The 23,949-nt window shown below is 39.1% G+C and overlaps 1 protein-coding gene across 1 annotated transcript in view; it reads right to left on the bottom strand.

Annotated features, from left to right (window-relative positions):
- Positions 1-18,198, bottom strand: part of taf2 (TAF2 RNA polymerase II, TATA box binding protein (TBP)-associated factor) — a 33,081-nt gene extending 14,883 nt beyond the window's left edge. Inside the window, exons 1-15 of the mRNA XM_026947242.3 lie at positions 17,730-18,198; positions 17,581-17,635; positions 14,946-15,106; positions 14,141-14,259; positions 11,536-11,677; positions 10,113-10,344; positions 7,862-8,046; positions 7,096-7,209; positions 5,063-5,162; positions 4,898-4,983; positions 4,371-4,506; positions 3,257-3,411; positions 2,844-2,958; positions 1,348-1,457; positions 1,004-1,069 (exon numbers count right to left, since the gene is read on the bottom strand). Of these exons, the coding sequence (XP_026803043.3) occupies positions 1,004-1,069; positions 1,348-1,457; positions 2,844-2,958; positions 3,257-3,411; positions 4,371-4,506; positions 4,898-4,983; positions 5,063-5,162; positions 7,096-7,209; positions 7,862-8,046; positions 10,113-10,344; positions 11,536-11,677; positions 14,141-14,259; positions 14,946-15,106; positions 17,581-17,635; positions 17,730-17,779 (1,826 nt within the window). The 5' untranslated portion in view covers positions 17,780-18,198. The remainder of the gene's footprint in view (positions 1-1,003; positions 1,070-1,347; positions 1,458-2,843; positions 2,959-3,256; positions 3,412-4,370; positions 4,507-4,897; positions 4,984-5,062; positions 5,163-7,095; positions 7,210-7,861; positions 8,047-10,112; positions 10,345-11,535; positions 11,678-14,140; positions 14,260-14,945; positions 15,107-17,580; positions 17,636-17,729) is intronic.
- Between the last annotated feature and the right edge of the window lie 5,751 nt (positions 18,199-23,949).

Genomic DNA, 23,949 nt, shown 5'->3' with positions numbered 1-23,949 from the left:
GTCTTGAAATAGACTGGATCCCATTCAGGGTGTATTTCCACTTCGCGCCATGTTTCTAGGATAGTCTCTATAGCACTTACTGAGGATGAGTAAATTAACCTTAGCTGTTTAGCTCATATTGGAAGAAAAACTGGTGCTGCAGGATAAAATCATGACATTACACATGTTAAAAATGGCCATAGAACTACACGATACCAGTAACCATAGCCACTACAACTGCCTACCATTGAACAGCGTATAGGGATCAGGGCAACGTTAAAGTAAGACAATGTAAATGCAGGGTTACACAGCTCATATAGCAGGGGTGAAGGAATAATACTGCAAGGTCACTACAGATTTCCAGGAGGACAGTGTGAAGTGAGGACAGAACCACCACACTACATCTCATAGCCGCTGAGTCATCAAACACGATGTGCTATGTGATCTTATATAGTTATATGATTGTTACACTTGTACAGCTAATTAGTTGGGCATACACTATTACATTATGTTAGCTACCACCTTTTTTTTTTTTTTAGCCTAGGCAATTAGGTTTTCAAAACATGGTAACTTATTTAATGATTTATCAAAAGCTAGGCATGTTCACTGACCAATGTTGGACTGTTCAGTTTTGATTTGAAGCTTTGAGGCTAATGTCACTAATATATACTGGAGGTCTGTCTCACGCAAAAAGTCTTCTGCCTCAAACCACATCCAGTTCTTCTGTGATTTCACCCAGACTTGCTTATGTGTTTGAGGACAGAGTGTGACTTACCGTTTCAAATATTAACACACATACATTACTAACATACAGTTTCCTCTTAATGACTAACACCTCATAATGTTTTAATCAATGTACTCTTCTTTGGTATGTTACACAGGCAGTAGAAACACTATAATACTAGTGAAAAATTATGGAAACCTGTATTTCCTTTTAATAATGGATAAAAATAACAACCGTTCTTGGTAGTGCTCGAACTTTTGTCGAGTAGTGTAAAAGCAGCAGAGACATAAAAACTCTTACTCCATCGCAGACAGGTCCATGTCAACCTCTTCTCCATTCATCAGAGGGATTTTCTTCTTCTTGTTCCTTAAAAAAAAAAGATGGAAACATTTTTAGGGGGAAAAAAATAGCTCTCTGAACTTTTTAATTTCATAAAATTAAATATTTAACATTAATCTCAATCATAAAATTAATGCTGCACATGTCTGTTAACAAAGGGCTTTTAAATTTAACCAATGATATGAAAAAAAAATGCACACTGTGACAAGATCAAAAGATCACATCTATGTGCTGCAGTTATGCCTTAAGCGATTTGTGTTTCGATTTTAAGAGATCTAGTGTAGTCGCTGTTGTGAAAGCTGTACCTCCTGCTTTTGGAATGACAGGGGATGTCATGCTTGAGGCTGTTCTCTTCAATCTGCAGCATGTGGTTGAAAGATCCATCCAGCTCCTGAACAGTCACTTTTATGGGGCCCTGCACAAATTTATCCCAACAAGTACATTTATTATTACTAAAATGCCATTCAATTTTTTTTTGATGGAAGTAAAAGACCACACATGGCTCTATCTAGCTGTTTCTCATTAATCAACCCCTCAGTCCCAATTAATATCTGATATAAAAGTCTTTCTAAGCTTACTAAGGCAACATTATAAATGTTTTTAAAGAACTTTTATTAGTCAGTGTATCCTTTATGATCTAAAACACAAGAAATTATGCCTTCAAAATCTTAAGTTATTCCTAAACAAGATATTTTACTTCAAATCTTCACACAAATCACACACACACACACACACACACACACACACACAAATACATCCTACAAGCTGGCATAAAGTCTGTTAGCTCAGCATCAGTCCTGACTACACTGGAAGGTTCAGGTAAATTAAGCAGAACACATAAAGTAAATAATGTTAATAGTATTTAACACCAGTGTTATCTGACATTAACTATAATAATAGCTTTCTGCTGTGCTGAAACTTTCTAATGTGCTGGAACATATACACACACTGACAAAGCAGAATATACCAATCCTGTTTTACACATTTATATAAATACTTTTTATTACTCTAAATCGACCAATTATCCAACATCTATAGCTCACCGCACTTAAGCTCGTCTGCTTTATTCTGTCAGCATAAAGAGGAGGGGACTTTTTTTGTCTGTTTTTAAAGTAACATATATAACATTGCTCTTTTCTTATAAAAGATATCAGAGAAGGGGGGCAGGCTCAAGTCACCTTACACTGAGCCAGATTACTAGCTTTCAGTCAGCTACAGACATGAACATTGTTTCCTGTCACTCACTGTATAAAATACCTTGGAAATGTTTGTGGGGGTGGGGTTACATCACTCAGTTCTTCCTAGCCAATCCCATCACTCGGGTCTCTGTGATGTCATTTTGCTTCTATTAGAATTCCCTTTTCTCACTTTTTCTGCCGCTAATAACAGAAACCTAGTTATAGCTCTTTAAGATTAAGCGCAGTACCTGCTCTAAGGTGTTACATACATTAGACTTTCTTCATATGATGAGATCATAATAGAGTCCTTCTTGTTTTCTTTCACTTGGCAAGACGTTACATAGGGTTAGGTATTGATGCTTAATGTTTGCTTAGATGTAGAATTTGCATAGGGTTCTGAGCTGTAGATATGAGCTATAGTTATAACTCTTTTCTTCCTGTTTGTTTTTCCTTCAATATATTACACTTTCATTCTACGCACTATAAAAACACTTGCTGCACCAGTTTCAATGAATGAAACTGAGTAGTAGAAAAGGACAATTTTGGCCCATTATTTCTGGAATTTTTCAAGAATTCTCACACATGTACGTAACTGCAGTCCTCTTACATGTGCTTGAACTTACCACATATTTCTGAGTGCCGGAGGACATGTAATCCTGACGGATCTCCAGCTCCAGCACGTTCCTTTTCCTGTTGAAGGCAAAGCTCCCAAAGAACTTAACCACCCCACTCTGGTCTCTGAAGGCAAAGAGCTCAGGAAGCAACATACTGAGGAAGGAGGACAGATCCCCTGTGACAATTCACTGTATGATAAAAAGCTATGGATAAATACTGATAATGGGGATCCATCCTATACCATGCTCATTTATTCAAACTTGCATTAAAAAAAAGGTTCCAATATCAACATTCAATACCACCGATAGTATGAGACTTAAGTTCAAATGCTATAGCTAAGTCAAGTGATGTCTTTTAACACAAGTGAAATGCTTACATGGCTTAATTCTCTAAAACCCTGAAAGTACCATGGAAAGGATACACCCATTGCTTGATCAGGGGCCCAATATCCTTCCCTGACACATTGGAAATGGACTTGAGAAACCCAGAGGTGGACAAAAGCATCTGGCTCCACATGTGCGACTGGTACTTCTGAGACGAAGCCGTGCTGGCCAGGCTTAGCAACTTGTTAAACACCTGAGAAATGAAGTTGCTTTAATGGATAAAATCAAGCTCTAGTGACTGATCTATGAGTATTATATTGGTTATAAAGCAGTACTGAAAAGCTAAGGGCATGCAGATGCGGATAAATGACATTAATGTTCATGTCAAACATTAGAGTGGAGAAAAATGGAATTCGACCATGGAATGATTGGCGCCAGGGCTGGTTTGTGTATTCCAGAAAATACTGATCTCCTGGGATTTTTCATGCACGACAATCTCTAGAGTTTGCACAAAATGGTACACAAAATGCAAAAACATCCAGTGAGTGCCAGTTCTGAAGAAAGCATAGGAGAATGACCAGACCAGTTTGAGCTGAAAGGAAGGCTACAGTAACTCAAATTAACCAGTCTTTACAAACATGTTGAGCAAAAAAGCATCTCAGAGAGCACAACACGTTGAACACGTTGAGGAAGACGAGCTACAACAGCAGAAGAGCATGATGTTGGGTTCCACTCCTGTCAGCCAAGAACAGGAGTCCGAGTTGACTGTGGTCCAGGTTCACCAAAACTAGACAGGTGAATCCTGGAAAAATGTCACCTGGTCTTTATCCAATCTGCCCAGTTTTTGGTTTTCTGCTGTTGTAGCTATTCACATTCATTATTGTGCATTCTAAGAGTCAGCGGTATTGGGGCTCTGACCGTAGCCTCACCAGGTGCCATGTACCCCTCCACCATTGAGCATAGTGTCATAAATAACTGACGTGTCATCCTAAAATTCTCCTTCCACTCCATTAATCAATCTGATTGATTTCATTCCGATTGTGACTAATTGATTTCATTCCGATTGTGACTAATGTGAGATTATATACTGAGTCCTGGGAAAATCTTTAGAGTATCCATGTGGGACCATTCAGAGTACTAGTACTAATATGCAAGCATGCAAACTCATTAACTAGAACTGAAACGGTGTGTGGGTCTGGAGAGTTTTGTTACCTGCAACATGAACTCCATACTGATGCGGTTCTCAATCAGCCTCATGACCAGGTGCGCCTTGCACTGGAACATTTTGTAGTACTCCCAGGACAGCGTGTGCGGGTGTTTGATGGAGAAATGCAAGTGCGGAGTAGGGCTGCAACAAACATATGTATTTTATATTTCACAATTTCCCTCATTCTGGATTGGTGGAGCCACTGACAGCTGCAGCATGAACAAATACATGTCACTACAATTTTTTGTATTATAATCTCTGGAATACGCTTCAGCAGGAAGGTGATTTATAAATGATACATTAACAGAGCAGCCAGCAGGATGTGGACATAGAAACTACAAAACAGTATAAAAATTCAAAACTCAGAATTGGGGCTTTTTTATACACATGAATAGTTAATGGTGATATTATGTTAATTTTCTTTGACAAGTCATGGCAACATATAGAATGCATTATATTTGTTTATTGGTGTGCTTGTGTGGTCTGGTTGTGACAGTTAATGAATGAAGTTTGCACACACAATGAGTGTTACCTGTCTTTTTCTTTTCCTCCAGCGAATGTGGGGTGCAGCAGGACGCCTCCTGTTTTCAGCTCGTATTCCACAATCTTGTCCAGCTCCTGTCCGAAAAATTTCAATGAATTCCAAAGAAACTCATTTCAGGTTAGTACTCAAAAACCCATCCTATCCCATCCTGACCTCCCTGATCCAGTGGCGATACTCATTGACTCCGAACGTCTTCTTCAGGTAGAGGCCATAGATGTAGCCCGAGATGCCCTTCAACACCCATTCATCAGACCTGCAAGTCGAACAGGAGAAGTTTTTAACTCATATTTGATTCCTAAACAAATTTGGCACAGTCCTAACTTAGATAAATGCACAACTACAGTTTTTAAAGATGGCTAGCTAGTGCAACAAATATCCACAACATCATATAACGTAGTCTACTGTATAAGTGATTATTAGCACATTAGCACATGTCAAATGGGAAAATATCCACAGTAACACAAACGGTGTGAAGACTATGATTTTCAGAACATGGCAGAATTACAGTGAACATTAAAGACACTAAGATTTAAGTTGTCTTGTTCCTTATTACAGTCCTGGAATAGGACGTTAACATTATTGTAGAATTTTAAACCAGATACAAGCAGTAAGGCATTTGAAGCCTATAGAAAATACAATTCTCATGCACGAAATGCATGGTGGAAATGTGGATAGATAAAAACGCTTAATAGCGGCCCATTAGCTAAATATATATATTTTAAAGGGCAGGTAAGAGTGCTGGACATACTGTGAAGATTGCATTATTCAGCAGGTCCCTCCACTAAAAATACTGACTTTGGTGTAGGAACCAAAAAGGTCCTGAAACTAGGGCACAAGAACTAAAATCAGCCCCGATTCCTCCAATGGAATCCCACTTAAAGCCGAGAAAACTTCCTATCCCTACCAAAGGTTTGAAAAGGAGGGGAGTTTTGACTACAATTAGGTTTAACGAATAACACACACTGTGCATTGAAAAATATTACATAGTCTTAACTGTTACACCTATAAAGTAGACCAACAAGGTGTATCTAAGAATGTGGCCAGTAATGTCCATTTCCTATTGTATAACGTTATCTGTGAAAGATGGAGAACAGATACTTTGGTTATTTTACTTTAAAATGGGCATGGGATGTTCACTTGTCTCTCTTACAGAGTAAATTTGTTAGCGTGCAGCCCTGCACTAATAGAGAGGAATTTCTCTAAAGGATGACAATAGTTGGTGGAAATTAAAGACATTAAAAACACCAGAAGTTGCTCTTTTTCTGTGGCTGAATCTCAAATGACATTCTATCAGGCATAGAGTGAACAGTGCCCTATACATATCTTGTGTAACTACAAGTTAAGCAATGCAAATTCAGATTAAATATCAGTGACAAGAAGCCATTACTGTGAGTAAATAAATAAATAGCAAAACGAAAAGCTTAAAACATGTTTTATGATAAAATTGCTGTATCATGATATTAAAAAATTGAAAACACCATGTATTTGCATAAGGCTTTCACCAATCTGTCATTTTCCTGTACTGTGGAAAAGCAACGTAAAGCTCAGATGTTGAGGCAGAGGAAATGAAGAGAAAAGGAGGAGGTCTAGCCCAATTTCTTGGACGTCTGTCTCCAATTACAGCCCTGAACAGCATTAAACCACACAATTAACTCCACGCAGGCGACTGTTCTCAATCACAGAGCGTGTCTGGTTATGAAACTGGGCTTGTGCAAGTCCAAATAAAGAAGCAGAACCGGAGCCTGAACATCTGATTCAGGTTTTAGAATAAGGGGGTGCATTGTGTCAAAGCGTTGCACACCTGGTGAAATTTCGAAATCACTGAGCTAAGAGGTTGATTCCAAATGGGTGTTGCACTCAACATGCACAAACACAGAGTACTTTGTATTTGATGCTTGCAAGTAACATAAATCTGCAGAAAGTTGGGAAATAGAGAAAGACAGGAACCAGAACTCTGCTCTGCTTTAAACACACACATCATGCTAAACCATTAAAAATACTTTATGATGCAATGAAGTCACTCATCATACCTATGATTTTTTTCACAATAAGTACAAACTTTCTGACTTTGTAGTGAAAATGGTAGCATCTTCTGACATTCCCATGTACCCTGTACATTTGGTGAATAATGAGCAAAAATAATAATGAGTAATAATCCAAATCTGATGGTGTGTGTGTGTGCTCACCATGACATGCGTGATATGAAGCAGCCAAAGAACTGTTGTGCCAGGCCCTGTGCCAGACAGCGGCGTGTTGCTGGCGTCTGGTCTATAATCATTGTACTGTGCAGCAGGTTTGTACTGCAAAGGGGTAGACCAAATACACAATTATTCAAATAACACACAATTATTTGAATAAAACATGCTTGATTTCATAAATCAATCAATCTATATATCCTTCCAACCATCTACTCATCCATCCACCCATCTATCTGTTAGTCTCTCTGATGGTTTGCCTAGTCACCCACCCACCAATCCATCCAACCATCCATTCACCCACCCATCCATGTCTACTTATATATATCTGTTTGTCCAACTATATGTCTTCTTGTCTATCTATATATCCTCTTGTTTAGGTTATTGCTTAATTTCTCTAATGAACATGAAGGAAAAAAAAAAAAAAAAAACACAGATGTATTCTACAGACCTCATCATTATGAGAGCAACAAGGTGGAATATAAGTATTAAACATGTCCAGTTTTAAAACAAAACCTGAAGTTAAAATCAGAATTGTTAATATTAATAATATTAGTAATTAATTAGTAATTAATAGTTAGAAAATGTTAATATCACTGAGACATGGAGAAAACAACTTGGGGATCTTAAAATAAAACTTAACTGGGTCAGTATACAGAATAGTGAGTTTAATTAAAACACATTATTTAACTTCATTTTACGCCTTTATGTATATCAAAATAGCATAACATTTCTAATATAACAATTTCACCCTCACCTGAAAATGCTCATGGAGGCATAGGAGGAGACCTGCATGTAGGCCTCGTCCACAAACACGGTCTTGAAGCAGGAGTAAGGGTAGCGGCAGGTCAGGATTTCCTCATAGAACTCAAACACTTCATGCAGGTAGGACATGGTGTGTTTAAGTAGCGGCAGCAGCTGAGGCAGGCAGAAATGAGTCACCTAAAATAAAAAAATAAATTAAATAAAATTAAAAAAGAGCATCAATTTACACTTGATACAAAACAATGTTAGATCTGGTTAGTTATTGCCCGTTATGCCACTGGCATGTAGGGCAGCAACAAAGGTCCTCCACTCATGTCTGTTCTGGGCCAGCTTCTGGATGGTGCCCCAAGTGTGGTTCATGTTCTTTAATTCTCCTTCTACTGTCCGTCGCCAGGTGTTCTTTGGTCTTCCTCTCCTGTGTTTGCCCTCCGGTGTCCACTGAAGGGCTATGTGGGTGATATTTTCTGGTTTTTTCCTTAGCAAGTGCCCAATCCACATCTGGCCAGAAAATTCACATGATTCTCCTCAGGTTCTTTGTGTGGAAAAAGGAGAACTTATTCAGGTCACACTGTCTGTTATCCTCCAGCATTCTGAGCCATATAACAGTGTGGAAAGCACACAGCGCTGGTCTTCAGCTTGGTCTTTGTGCTATACTGCTGTGACCTCCAAACACTATTCAGCATTCTGAATGCATTTCTGGCCTTGCAAAGACGATTCTTTATGTCACTGTCCACTCCTCCATCATATCTGACATTACTGCCCAAGTAGGTGAACTCCTTATTCATTGGAAGATTTACTCCATTAACCTGCACTGGTGATGGATTTGGGATGTTGAGTGCCTTCACCTCTGTCTTCTGCAGGTTGATCCTCAAACCTATCTGTTCAGCATATGTATTGAGGCAGAATGTCTTCTCCTGGATGTGCTGGTATGTGTGGGAGATAAGAGCCAGATCTTCTCACACCTCTTGGCTGGTCTTCTGTTGTTCTACGCATCACCCAGTCAATGGCAATGTTAAAAAGGAATGCTGACATTACCCAGCCCTGCCTTACGCCAGTCTTCAGATGGAAACAGAGGTCACTGTTTAAAACCCGGCATGTGAAGTTGTTGTAGAAGCTTTTGATGAGAAGGACGATATCTTATGGTATTCCATATGCACGGAGGATGCGCCAAAGGCTATGTTAGATCTGGACCACCAAGAAACCCTCGTCCTCTCCTGTCCACACACACCTCTTTTTTTAATGATGTGATGCTGTATATTTAATTCAAACGTAACACTTACAGTGCAATCAAAATAAAAAACAACAGAAAATCTGAGTGAAATCTCAATCCAACAGAAAGAGGTCTGTAATCTGTTTAATAAACAAAACAGCTACATAAAAACCAGCAGCTTTTTCTATATGACACACAGTGACCAACATGACCCGCACAAAAATGCTTTTTAGTGAGGAAACAAGGTTCTACAGATTTTAAACAATTCCAAAATAACTGTGAGGCTTTCTTTAATCTTCAATACTGTACTTCTAATACCTGTTGTTGTTGGGCAAAGGTCACAGTTTCTGAATTATATTCAAGGTCATAATAACATTCTGTGTCTATTATATGAGACTATTATATGTCAGTCCCATAACAACAAACTGCTTTGAAAGGGTGCATGAAAGAAGGCTTTCTCAAGAGAAACTCACAAAATGCAATATCTGAATTTTACCAAAAGTCATTAGTTACAAATTGTGAACACCATCAGCATACCCGATGAAATGTATACAGGTATATAAGGTTTTTATTTAAATTTCTTTGTGATGATTGAGAGCTATATAATATATAATGGAGTTTGGGTGTATCCATTTTACTCATTTTCACGAAGGGTGCCAATAGTTCTGGAGATGACTGTACAGCAATACTGATGTTTGACATTAGCTTTACATCGCCATCCAGTGGTTAAAAGTGGAAAGGAAAAAACACATCTGGCTCCACTTTTCTTAATCATGAGATTTTTTTTTTTTTAACATGACTTGATTTTGTTTTCAAGAGTACCTGAATGAAAACATCAAGAACCCTAAAACATCACAAAAGAAATGCTCTGTGTTGAAAACGAGATGATGATGATGATAGGATAATGGAAACAGATTTATCACAACTAGCCCACTTATTACTATGTTACTAAGAGGACGTCAGTGTCAGATCCTCGATAAATCAGAGCAGTGATATAAGTAATGAATTACAAACAGCTGTTTCAAACTCGCACCTCATGCATGTAGGGGTCCACGAGGATCTCGAATGGCCCCACTGCCAGTGAGATGTTGGGGGCGGCGGTCGGGATAGGCAGCACATAATGAAAAGTCTTCTTGCGCATGTCATGAGTGTAGATGGTCTCGATGAGGTCGCCGCATGACACGGCCACCATGGAGGCATCCACAGTGAACTCCAGCTTCCACGTGCACAGCTCTGAGTATGAGTCCACACAGGGGAACCAGAACCTGCACATGACACACATTAACATTATGAGGTGAAATTTAGGCCTCCACTTACTAATCGATAAATCAATAAAATTCAATTTAAAAAAAAAAAAATACAGCTGGCAACAAATTTAATTATGAATTAGTAAAAATGCTGTGGTAAACGCTGCGTCAACTTTATTTAGAGTGAAAGCATGTTTGATGGGAAATGGTGGAGAACGTTAAAACAGAGAACCGAGGTACAACCAAAGTTCTCCAAAATATAGGAACACATTACATTACACTACAATGTTGGTCTCATGACATATCACATTTATAATCATATTTATCTTTCCTACCTTGTCAGAAAACATGATCTTGTGCTACTCTGTCCAAAAAGTCTGAAATCTGACAACTCTAATTAATGTCCTGCATCAGTAATGCATTTATGTGGATCAGAATGAGCATTATGTAGTGTTGAGCAGGAACACTGCCACAAGCAGCTATCTGAATCAATTATATATACGTATATATGTATGTACACACACATACATACATACATACATACACACACATATATATACACATATTTGAATGCTTTGTGTCATCAGATTGCCATCCTGCTTTCAGTTCCCATTGAAGTTACTGATTCCAGGCATTGAGCTTAGGAGCTTAACCATAAAGCTTAGGAATCAATTAAACACAAAAAATGATTCACTTTAGCATCTGAGTGTTTCAGTTTGCGAGACAGTCAGTGGATATCGTGCCTTTATAAAGTGTGCAAAACCAGTTTAAAAGATACTGCGAGTTACTTTGTGGTTTAGGATTTTGACAAGGATTTTAACGTAACATTGCGTCTAAAAATACTGAGACATAAAAACAGCAGCTATATTTCAGGGGAGGCATCTCTAGGATGAGACATTTTTTTTAAATCAGCCAAAATATGAGGCTACAGCATCAATTTTGTCCATTTCATTTACTGTAGTAGGCTGTCTACACTCCCTGAGTAGCATTTAAGAAATGGCTTTAAGAAAAATGAAAAATACTATTGAAGACTGTATGTGTTTATATTAGATGTGTAACGGTACAGCATATCATATCGAACGATAGAAAGCGCTCTATTTGATATAAAGTTGGGGTAAAAAAAAATATGCTGAGACCTGGCAACCCCTGCACACCAACAAAAGCTTGGCCAGAGCTTGTCCGTGGGTTTCCAGACAATTATGCTTTTACCGTGTGGAATTCTGGTATCCGCAGGAGAAGACGTGAGCTCCTCTCTCTGCCATACTGCCCTCCATGTCAGGCACAACAAAGTGCAGCCCTCCTTTCGGCTGGTCCAGCGAGAACTCGATATACACCTTCAGCACCTTCATCTCTGATAAAACACCACGGCACAAAGATATAGAGCAAAATATCTCTGCATTGTTCCTTATAAATTGCAAGGCTCTTCTGGGCATGCAAGAATTATGATCTTTTGGCTGTTACGTGATATAAGTAATTGCAATTAAAAAATTACATAGTATTTGTCTGTTGATTTTAAGCACCTTTTATAATATACACATAATTGTTGTGTAATAACAGAACAGCTATTCATTGACCTTGAACAAGTAAGTAAATTGAAAAGGACAGACGTGACACAAATACATGCTAAAACTATTCGAGCTATTATTGAAATATACAATATGGTTAATGAATGATAAATAATGTACTATAGCAGAAACTGCAAATAAATTTTAATGACTACGTGGATAAGTTATAAAACCCGTAAATATTACAATATATACAACGAAAGAGTTAAAAATAGTTCTTTTAGTCTGAGGGGAAAAAAAAGAAAACAATACAACTACAAGCAGCTCCTCAGGGGCCAAGCACTACATAGCGCCGGCTTGTGGTGAAACAGCACCAATGCTTTATCCACCACACAGCTTTCAGGGTTTTTGTCAATACAATGAAGCACTGCAGAGATATAACCTCATATTCTTTTTTGGCTGTCAATGACCCAGAGATTCATGTGGAAAAAAATTCCATCTCTACACCAATGGTTATCAGAATAAATATATCTTAAACTTTGACTTAATGGTGGTGCTAGAGGCCTTGAAGGACAGAGCCCCAATCACTGTGATAATTCCCCAATCACTGGGTCAAATGTCACAACTTTTTTCTGTACAGTTATATTAACTGCCATAGACTTACATGGCAAAAGAATAATAGCAATTATTATGCAAAGCCAGATTCATTTGTGGTCTGTGACTGCCATCTAGTTGTCAACTGTTGTAGCATCTATTTGAAATAATATTTCACCTTCGTGAAAAACAAGAATTTCTTTAGACACAATTGACAAAGGGCTAATAAATAAATAAATAAATAAATAAATAGTGTTGAGTGTATGCTGTTTATCAACAGAGATAGTAACTGACTGAAATGTTTGTAGTGCTCTTAAAACCACTGAAATATGCATTATAGGGGTTTATATATGGGTTTTCTTGTTAAATGTATAATTTTGTTATGAAATGTAAATGTCTTAAATGTATAATTTTGTTATGGTTAGACATCTGTTGACTCCTATTTTCTTTTTCTTTTGAGAGTGCAAACATACAATTCAGATTTTTTAGCCAGCTAAGGTTTCACCAGACAAAAAAAAAAAAAAAAAAAAAAAAAAAAAAAAAAAAAAGGCTCAGTGTTTTCAAAGTGCCTTTTGAGGGCAATCATATGTTAAAATATCAGGTTAAAAAGCTTGATGTGCTTTGTTTAACATTCTAGCAGGAAAGGCTTTGTATGCTGTGCATGTGCGGTAGGCCCCAGCGTTGGTTTTCCAACTTGCCATGGGTCTACAAGCATGTAATTATATACCGCTGCATTCGATGGGATATCATAATTTTTTTTTTTTTTTTTTACATGATTTTGTGAATTTTCAAACTACGAACAGTTTTGTTCAGCAGATGGAAAATCTTCGCACTCAGTGAGTTGGCATCGTGTCAGAAATCAGAACGGCACCAGACTTACAAATTTACTTCAAGTGTTTCCAGAGTAAAAAGAAAAAACATTTTAGCTTTAGTGCCCCCTAGTGCGTGAAAGACATGAATGTTTTGGTGCACTCTGGAGGCGCGGTGCCAATTAATATTAACATTGGTGCAATGAGTATTGGCCCTATGCCCAATCAGTGTGTCATATTTCACAACTTTTTACTTCATGCAGATGTATGGGCTGCCACAGACTTCCACCATAGAATAATAAGAACACTAAAAAACACAATACGTGCGTACGTACCTTTGGTGCTTGGCCCCTATTGATAATGCAGTGATTTGCTTATTATAATTATCTCATTAAGAATTATCTCACTAAAGATTTATATAAAATGATATGATTGTAGAACAATTAAAGGCAAACAAATTGCAATTAGATGATTATGTAATAAAAGTAACAGTTCACAATCCCACTTTTACCAGATCAAATGGAGAAAATTAGGAAATATGAGTAAGGAAGTGGAAAAAATGTTGGCAGATGCAGTCAAATGTCTTTGTACCCTGTCCATTCGGGGAAAGCTGAACTGTTTCTGCAATGCTGGCTGCTAAATGAATGTCAATACATGATGAACTTATTCGTACTATATCTGTCTAATTATCCCAATAGAAGTTTCAGTGCAAAAACTAAAGAAGCAAACTGTTAGACACCAAACATGATAATCACATTTTCGGAAAAAGCCCTAAGAAAAGTCATCATCATGCTGATTCTGATTGGAGACATGGGTCAATCACTCTGGGCTGATATGAATCACTGAAAGATTATATTTTGGGTATTGTTTTTCCCAGGAGTGGTGCAGAGGTGAACACGAGCTCACCGTCTCCCTGCTTCCACAGCTCAGCAGGCACTTTAATAGAGAGCTCTCCATTTCCAGCATCCGGATCCACGGCACTCACAGCTGCAGAATAAGCACTGGAGAAATAGTTCAGGTTCCGCCTGCAAGACACACATAGGACATAATAGAACATTCTGGAGTCTGATGGCAAGCTTTTTTTTTGGGGCGGGGGCAGGCAAAATGGATGTGCCCTAAATGTGATTTTACACAAATCAAAAATTTCAGACTTTCAGAAAAAAAAAATCAGACTGTGTTGGAGTGTTATATAAAAGAGGTGAAGATGAGTTCAAGATGGTAGATTTTTAGTCCATTCAATTCAATTTTATGTGTATAGCGCATCACAATTTTCACAGTGCAGCTTTACAGAAATATATAAATTCAGGATATAAATTTAATTTAGAAATTTATCCCTTTTACATAGCCCCCGGATCCATTTTGCAGGAAATGTAAAATCGGGCTAAGTATCAGTATCAACACTGTGGGTAAAAAAAAAGTCACATCTGAAACACTGAAACTTTTTTGGCTTTAAAAAAACAATTTTACCTGTACTTTATATCTCAGATGCAATTATCTAACATCTTTTGAGTAATTCAAATTCAAATTCAGTTTGACAGTCCCTGTAAGCAGCATCACTGCACAGCCTCTGTCCCATTTTCCATTTAGGAGAGGATAAAGACCCCCCCCAAATTTGAACACTTGTTTTGCATGATAAAAGGCACATTTTATAACCAAAAATGTCATATCTACAAACACCAGTGTACAGAAGGTTATGAAGTGCAATACTCACTGCTTGGACTCATGGTGGCAGACCTCCAGCGTGGGGTCGTTGTAAATGAATGGCGCTTCCAGGTCGTTCACTCGCACCCTGTAAATGCGGCACTGCTTGCTGTTCAGCTTGATGCGGTTCAGGTTCACCACGGTGGGGAAGATGGTCAGCTCCACGTAGCCCTGATTCAAACATGGTTAATACAACATTTCCTAATTCTGTTAGTACTTTCAGTGCTGTTTCTGGATTGTTTGCAAGTCTGATTCACCACTTCATAGATCATCCACACTGCCAATTTTTAACCCACCAGTCTATCACTCAGTCCACCGGTCAGGCAATCAGTCCATCAGTCAGTCAACTCAGCAGTCACTCAATCAGTCATTCAGTCAATCGACCAGTCCGTCAGTGACTCAACCAGTCCGTCAGTCACTCAACCAGTCACTCAACCAGTCCGTCAGTCACTCAACCAGTCCGTCAGTCACTCAACCAGTCCCTCAGTCACTCAACCAGTCCGTCAGTCACTCAATCAGTCCCTCAGTCACTCAACCAGTCCGTCAGTCACTCAATCAGTCCCTCAGTCACTCAACCAGTCCCTCAGTCACTCAACCAGTCCCTCAGTCACTCAACCAGTCCCTCAGTCACTCAACCAGTCCGTCAGTCACTCAATCAGTCCCTCAGTCACTCAACCAGTCCCTCAGTCACTCAACCAGTCCCTCAGTCACTCAACCAGTCCGTCAGTCACTCAACCAGTCCCTCAGTCACTCAACCAGTCCGTCAGTCACTCAACCAGTCCGTCAGTCACTCAACCAGTCCCTCAGTCACTCAACCAGTCCGTCAGTCACTCAATCAGTCCCTCAGTCACTCAACCAGTCCCTCCGTCAATCATTCAGTCACTCAACCACTCCCTCAGTCATTCAGTCACTCAACCAGTCCGTCAGTCATTCAGTCACTCAACCAGTCCGTCAGACATTCAGTAACTCAACCAGTCCGTCAGACATTCAGTAACTCAACCAGGCCGTCAGTCACGCAACCAGTTTGTCAGACACTCAAACAGTCTGTCAGTCATTCAGTCACTCAATCAGTCCATCAGTCATTCAGTCACTTAACCAGTCTGTCAGTCAGTCAGTCCACCAGTCACTCATCCAGTCTGTCAGTCGCACAACCAGGCTGTCAGTCAGTCAATTCACCAGTCAGTCAACCAGTCATTCAGTCAGTCAACCAGTTCATCAGTCAACCAGTCCATCATCTGGTCCACCAGTCTGTTTGTTATCCAGTCCAGCAGTCCATCAGCTAGTCTTACAGTCTGACAGGCTGGGTGTCAATCTGTTACTCCATCTGTCAGTCAGTCTGAGGGCAAAGATTTACAAACATCTAGACTAAAGACATTCAAACTAAATGTTTCACCACTCCACACATTTCATGTTACCATAAATTTCCTGTGTTAAGTCAATTAGGGCATCTACTTTAAATCATTACATCAGTTTCTCAGATATTCCAGACTGTTTAAAGAGACAGTCACATTGGCATACATAAAAGTTTGACACACTGACACAGTGAATTTCATTTTAAATAAATCTGTCTCTAATCAATTGTTTTAAAAATTACCTCTGATGTAACAGACTAGACGCTTGTAGACGCTTGATTGTCAAAAGAAATGTATGGTAACATGCATGTTGTGAAAAAAAAAAGAGATTGAATACCTTTAGTCTAGGTGTATGTAAACTTTTGGCCTCAGCAGTATGCAGCGTACATGTTGCATTGGACTTATCTCGGAACTGGGAATGGTGCCGTTTTCAACCTCCATACGATCAAAGCTACAAAGTGGCGAAAAAAACATGGACGCATCCATGTTTGTCTTTTGTTAGCAACAAGCTAGCCAGCATAGTTCAACTGCAGTGAGAAAGCAATTTGACTCAGACTGCAGGACGTGAACCAGACATGGCGTGTATTTTTTTACATTTTTTTTTTGTAGATGTGAGCTGCTTAACTGAGCCATGAGGCACAAACTAAGCCAAAGGACAGAGCTGTAGCGCTGCAGAAATGCCTTGTGTTGTGGATATTTGGACCAATGAACAAAAAGAGAAAATAAACGCGGGATGCAATACCGAAAAGTAAACAATTAGCTTATCATTTATTTAGAGCTGATTTCTGTGACTTCTGTACGCACGTTAAAGGTTTGTTTAATGTTTTCCGCCGTATTTCTGACCAGGTACCAAACCAAACAGTAAACGAACAAAAAGTATCCATGTCACGCCGATTTGGACATGGCAAGCAGACTAATAGGTGTGAAAATGTCACTCTGTAGGCCAGGCCATCATCTACTCCCTCAGTCTGTTAGTTAATAGGGCCATCTTGTCATTAAGTCAGTCTGTCTGTCTGTGTACCTATACAATAAGAGATAGTGAAGAAAGTTGCAGATTCTAGAGGAGATATAGCAGCATATTTAATCCAGAAGCAGGTCAAGCTCCATGTTAAACAGAAAGGTTGGGAAATAGGTTTCAGATTTCTTCATGTTGCTTTCCAGTGTAATTACTACTGCTACTGCTACAACCAACAACAACAACCACCCAGGTGCTGCAATGCACATGCATCCACACTCCTTACTCACTATAATCAATGAAACACGAGTACAAAAACAAGGAAGTATTCTACTCACAATGACTGACTTCCTCTGGAAGTTGATGTTGTTGATGCACACCACCTGATGGGTTGTATTAGAGGATACACAGAACCCGTTAAAACAACACACCCGGATGTTAATGTCCTCACTAAATGAATGTGAAAAGAAGACTACTGGATACTTATAATTTATATGGTCGCGGACTCTCGAAGCCCTTGTCCTTCTTGCGGTTCATTTTCGGAGTTTTCGGAGGAAAACTGAAGACTTTCTTGCAGAAAAACAACAATGACAACAACAACGGAATGTGCTGAAAACTAAGTGCTGGTTTTGCTGTGCTTTAGCTACCTGGCTATTTTTTAGCTGCACAGCAAGAAGCCGTCAAGCTTTTACAGCCAGCTGTAGAAACTGTTAGATTAACATCATCAGAGAGAGGACTGCAGGTAATAGAATTCTTCGCGCTTCTATTATGCATTTCAGAACACCCTCCCTTTGGACGACTCACCCAACACTGACCGTCCACAAACCGAGACCAGACATTTTGTTCGTAACCTTTGACCTCCCGCGTAAAACACAGGAAGAGGCACGGCGGTGACCCGGATGTTGTAATAGACTCGTATTTCAGATTCCTGGTCTGAAAGGCGTGATAAATAGAATGTTTGAGAATTGTAACAATCTGCAATAAATGTGATTATTTTAACATGTAAAAATATAAAACTTTGAGTTGTTTTTGTTGTCCAGTTGTAACACGGGGTCAACTCGACAAATCAGATATCGCCTGGACTGATAAAACTACAGAGCTTGTTAAAAAAAAAAAAAAAGAAAAGAAAAAAAAGAAAGAAAAACCTAAAGGCCAAAAAATCGGAAGATTGAACTTACAGCAGTGTAAAAGCAGAGTATGTACTTAAAATTATTATTAATATTCAGAGACACCGCTTGAAGCGCGTTCACGGTCTCCACAGTGCGCATGCGCAAACATTCACAGCTGGTCCTTATACAGGGCTTCTGGCTTGGCTTTGAATATAGGGAAAAGTGAAAGGAGTACTATTTTTTAAAGCCATCGGATAAAACATTATTATTATAAATAATCGAGATGAGATAAAACAATGTATTTTACATAACAATGCAACATGTGTATGTTGGTTTCACCTCTTAGAAGCATGTTGCTTGCACAGATGAAGAATTTTTGCCCAAAAGGTTTCCCTTGAAACTTTGTTTACTTAGCTTAACTTTTAACAATTACTTAAATATAATGAAGTTAGTCTGTGGAAGTTTGTTTAAGTATATATGTATTTATGAATACATAAATGTGTATATATTTATGTATAAATTGAATACAAACGATGCTCACTTGGTATTAAGGGTTCCAAGGTTCCAGTGTGTGCCAAGGAAACATTCCCCACACCAATACAAAACCACCACCAGTCTGAACTGTTGACACAAGGCAGATTGGGTCCATGAATTCATGCTGTTGACATCAATTTTGACTGTGCCATCTGCATGTCACAGAAAAATCAAATTTATCAGGCCAGACAGCATGTCCATGTAGAAAGCAAAGGGGTCCCAAATGTCCCAAATCCCAAAAGGGGGCCTCACATGTGGATGCCCATATTGGCTAATGATGGGGCCCAGACAGCCAAACAGAGTGGCCCCACGTGGGCTAAATATGGATTATTATGGAACAGCAACACGGGTGATTGGAGGGTCCTGCAGGGGCTATGTGTGGGCATCATCTGAGTGTTGTGTGGGCTTCATGGGCTGCTTTTTTTTAACAGCAACAAACAGCAACAAACAGATCAACAATGATAGATCAATACTGGCACACAAATGTATATACACCAACACCAATATAAAGACTATAACTGTTTAATGATCTTAAATTTGACAGTATTATTCAATTATTTTAAAACGTATAGCTAAAACAACTAAAAAGTATTCTTTAAAAGTCTCTTAATCTATTCATGTTCCATAAATCCAGCAAAGAGACATAAATGGCTATAGTTTAAAAACACTCAAATCACTGCGGCCTGAAAAGCCCATCAGAATTCGTAAATGAGGGAGAAAATATTCAGCAATCCCAAAGCTCATGAGGATTCCTGAGGATTCCTAACTGATGTCCAGATAACAGGGAAATTTTGTTGTCAAAATCCAAACTTAATTCTTTAACTTTGAAAGCTATCTGATAGAGTTAAGCTGCTGTGAGCATGGCTCCCCCTTCACAAGCCCTGTTAACCACTTGAACACGGCTTTTTCACCATCGGTGTTAATGCTTTTCACACTTTGCTTTCTTCAAGCACCTTTAAGAGGGATCAAAGTCAGACATTAAGATTAATAACATGTGGTTTCACATATCACATATGCCAAAAGTCTGTAATTTTTAGAATAAAGTGATGGCATCAAAAACTAGTTAATATTCTACACAGCCGTACACAATTGAATATGAAACTGTAGCTTTTGTCACCACATCTCATTATTTAACCCTCTGGAATTTAAGGTATTTTTGAACATTTTGCCATATATTTAGAACAAAGATGCTGCCAAAGATCCAAACATACTTCAAGCCATACTTCATTCAAACACCACCATCAGGCAAAACACAACACATCATTCATGCAATTCACTCATTTGCCTCAAAGTATTCTTTAATTAAAATATATAAAAGAAACAGGATATAAATATCAGTCCCAATAATCCACATTCTCTTAACACAAATTATTTGAATGTATGTCTGCCTCTCCTTATTTTGAGCACTTTAGAAAAATACAATTGATCATAAGACCCTGTTTGATTAGACATTGAGTAATATGCCCATGTTCTTGCTGAATTCAGAGACAAAGAATAAAGGGTCTGTTTAGCAATATGTTGTTGCCATAGCAGAATGCACATATATGTAAAAGAGATATTATAAAGAGATAAAGCAGTCATGTTTTCAGACAAGTGTTATGTGCGTCTCGTCTAGTTTGTTCCCGAATACACAACATGGTCCTTGGCCTCAAGACCTTCAGAACACCCTTAAGAGTGTGCTGATGATTCTCTTGACCCATCTGCAGTGCAGTGGGTTCAGTAATGTTCCCTGCAATACCTTTATAAAGACCTGCACTTAGGAAGTCCTTCACACTTCACAAGATCGGTCAGAATGACAGCTGAAATCAGCAACCAAAATAACCTTTATTTAAATACTGAAGGAGTTTTAAGTATGATGAGTACAGATGGACCAAGTTCCAACTATTCTCTTTTAAGGTCAGAAATAGAGCAAAGCAAGAAAAACACTGGAGGTAAATGTTTCTATAGCTATTGTGTAGCTAATATGATCTGATATTAGCTACTAAACACGAAACTTAACTTAATAATTTTTTTTAGATATATTAATGAGTTAGTTTAGCCATTCAAGCTAACTGCATGATATAGTCTATAAAGTTAGCTAACGTTAACACATACATGTGGAGAGCCTACGTCATTGCCAAAATGGGAACTGTCTGCACTTGTGACTTGACCAATAGCAACAGCAGACATCTGCCATTCAACTGTTAAAAAAGAGCTGTTAAAAAGAGCTCTCAAATGACTTCTACCCCACGCTTCCGTGATCTACAGTGCCTGAGAAAGAGGCCGTGGCCCTCAGACATTGCCAAGGAGCTCACTGTGTTTCAGTAGATCATTTTTAAAGTCCCGGGTTCATGAACTTTGTTTATTCAATCAATCAAATTTTAATTCTATGACTTCAGATCAGACATTCTTAAACAGAGCAGATTCTTTGTCCATACTGAGGTAAGAATTCTACATCTCATACCCTCTTATAGGAATGTTGTGCTATTTTAATCTGTTTTCGTTCTAATTGTCAAAACGCTGTCCTCATAGCACCACTGTACTTTTGCTGCATGATTTCACATCTGCTAAGTACGACACTAAATGCTTGTATTTCATACTGATCACATTGCCTTTTTAGCTTGTATAGTATTCAGCTGTAAAGTAGGTTGTAGCTAGCATTTGTAAAATTCAAAAGTACATCATTTCTGTTCAACAGCTTACATTCATTGTAATTAGCCATGATTAGCCATGATATTTTATATATACACTCACTGTCCACTTTATTAGGAACACATGTTCACCTGCACATTCATGCAATCATGTAATCAGCCAGTGAGTGACAGTTCTGTGGATGGAAGTGCCTTGTTGACGAGAAAGGTCAGAGGAAAATGGCCAGATTCATTCAAGTTGCCAGGAAAGATATAGTAACTCATATAAGCACTCTTTACAACCATAGTGAGCAGAAAAGCATCTCAGCATGCACGAAACAACAAACTTTGCAGTGAATGGGGTACAACAGCGGAAGACCACATTAGGTTCCACTCCTGTCGGCCAAGAACAGGAATCTGAGGCGATCAGGGGCACAACCTCATCCAAACTGGACAGTTGAAGATCAGAAAAAAAAACCCTCACCTGGTCTTTTTCCAGTCTTCAGTTGTCCAGTTTCGGTGAGTCTGTGCCCATGATAGCCTCAATCTTCTGTTGTTTTCCTTGGCTAGCCGGTCCATGTCTGGTTGTTAGTACACCAGTTGTTTCTTTCTTTTTCAGGACATTCCAAATTGTTGTATTGGCTATGCCCTATGCTTGTACAATGGCACTGATTGATTTTCCCTTTTTTCTCAGCTTCAGAATGGCTGGCGTTCTCCCATAGACAGCTCTCTGGTCTCATGTTGGTTAATTGTTTTTAACAACAAATGCTGTCTTCACAGGGCTCAGACCAAGAGTACATATTCAGAGCTATTAACTGTTAAACAATCAATCAGTGCACACCTGGGCAACAAGAATCACCTGTCGGTCCCACGTTCCAATATTTTTGATGACTTGAAAGATGGGTGGGTTCAAACAAAAGGTGCCATGTTCTAAATTGTTTAACACATCTAGATGTAATATACACACACACACACACACACACACACACACACACACCGATCAGCCATAACATTAAAACCACCTGCCTAATATTATGTAGGTCCCCCTTGTGGTGCCAAAACAGCTCTGACCCATTGAGGCATGGACTACACAAGACCTCTGAAGGTGTGCTGTGGTATGTGGCACCAAGATGTTAGCAGCAGATCCTTTAAGTCCTGTGAATTGTGAGGTGGGGATACCATGGATCGACTTGTTTGTCCAGCACATCCCACAGATGCTTGATCAGATTGAGATCTGAGGAATTTGGAGGCCAAGTCAACACCTTGAACTCTTTATCATGTCCACTGTGATGAATTTATTGGTTGCACAATTGCACTATTTGTCCATATAGTACACAATAATAGAAGGGATTTATTTATAATCGCACTATCCGTTGCACCCAGATGAGGATGGGTTCCCTTTTGAGCCTGGTTCCTCTCAAGGTTTCTTCCTCATATCATCTTGGGGAGTTTTTCCTTGCCACCGTCGCCACTGGCTTGCTCATTAGGGATAAATTCACAGTGATAAATTCAAATATTTACAATATATTTTCGTGAATCCATTTATTTCTGTAAAGCTGCTTTGTGACAATGTCCACTGTTAAAAGCGCTATACAAATAAAACTGAATTGAATTGAATTCCTCAAACCATTCCTGAACAATTTTTGCAGTGTGGCAGGGCGCATTATCCTGCTGAAAGAGGCCACTGCCATAAGGGAATACCGTTGCCATGAAGGGGTGTACTTGGTCTGCAACAATGTGTAGGTCGGTGTTACATGTCAAAGTAATATCCTCATGAATGCCAGGACCCAAGGTTTCCCAGCAGAACATTGTCCACATTATCACACTGCCTCCACTGGCTTGCCTTCTTCCCATAGTGCATCCTGGTGCCATCTCTTCCCCAGGTAAGCGACGCATACGAACCCGGCCATCCACATGATGTAAAAGGATACATGATTTATCAGCCACCTTCTTCCATTGCTCCATGTTCCAGTTCTGATGCTCACGTGCCAATAGTAGGCGCTTTCGGCGCTGGACAGAGGTCAGCATGGTCAGCATGACCGGTCTGCGGCTACACAGCCCCATACGCAGCAAGCTGTGATGCACTGTGCGTTCTGACACCTTTCTATCATAGCCAACATTAACTTTTTCAGCAGTTTGTGCTAGATTAGCTCTTCTGCTCTTCTGTTTTGGAGAAAGAAGGGTTGCACATACAATCCCAAGACCACCAGACCCAGAGTGAAGTACTGTATAGAGGTAAGAGCATCATTAAATCAGGCTTTTTCTCGGCAAATGCTACTGGGGCATTACACGTCATCAACAGAAAAATCTATGGAGAGATGTACCGGGAAGTCTGAATCTAGGGAGAAGATGGACATAAATACAGCTAAAATAACTCAAGACTCGTTTCTAAAAAAGAGAAGGTGAAGGTCCTTGCATGGCCTAGCCAAACTTCTGACTTGAATCCCATTGAAAC

The sequence above is a fragment of the Pangasianodon hypophthalmus genome, chromosome 1, assembly GCF_027358585.1.
Source record: "Pangasianodon hypophthalmus isolate fPanHyp1 chromosome 1, fPanHyp1.pri, whole genome shotgun sequence".
Classification (NCBI taxonomy): domain Eukaryota; kingdom Metazoa; phylum Chordata; class Actinopteri; order Siluriformes; family Pangasiidae; genus Pangasianodon; species Pangasianodon hypophthalmus.
The sequence above is the reverse complement of the archived record's forward strand: the minus strand, read 5'-3'. Positions and strand labels throughout refer to the sequence as shown.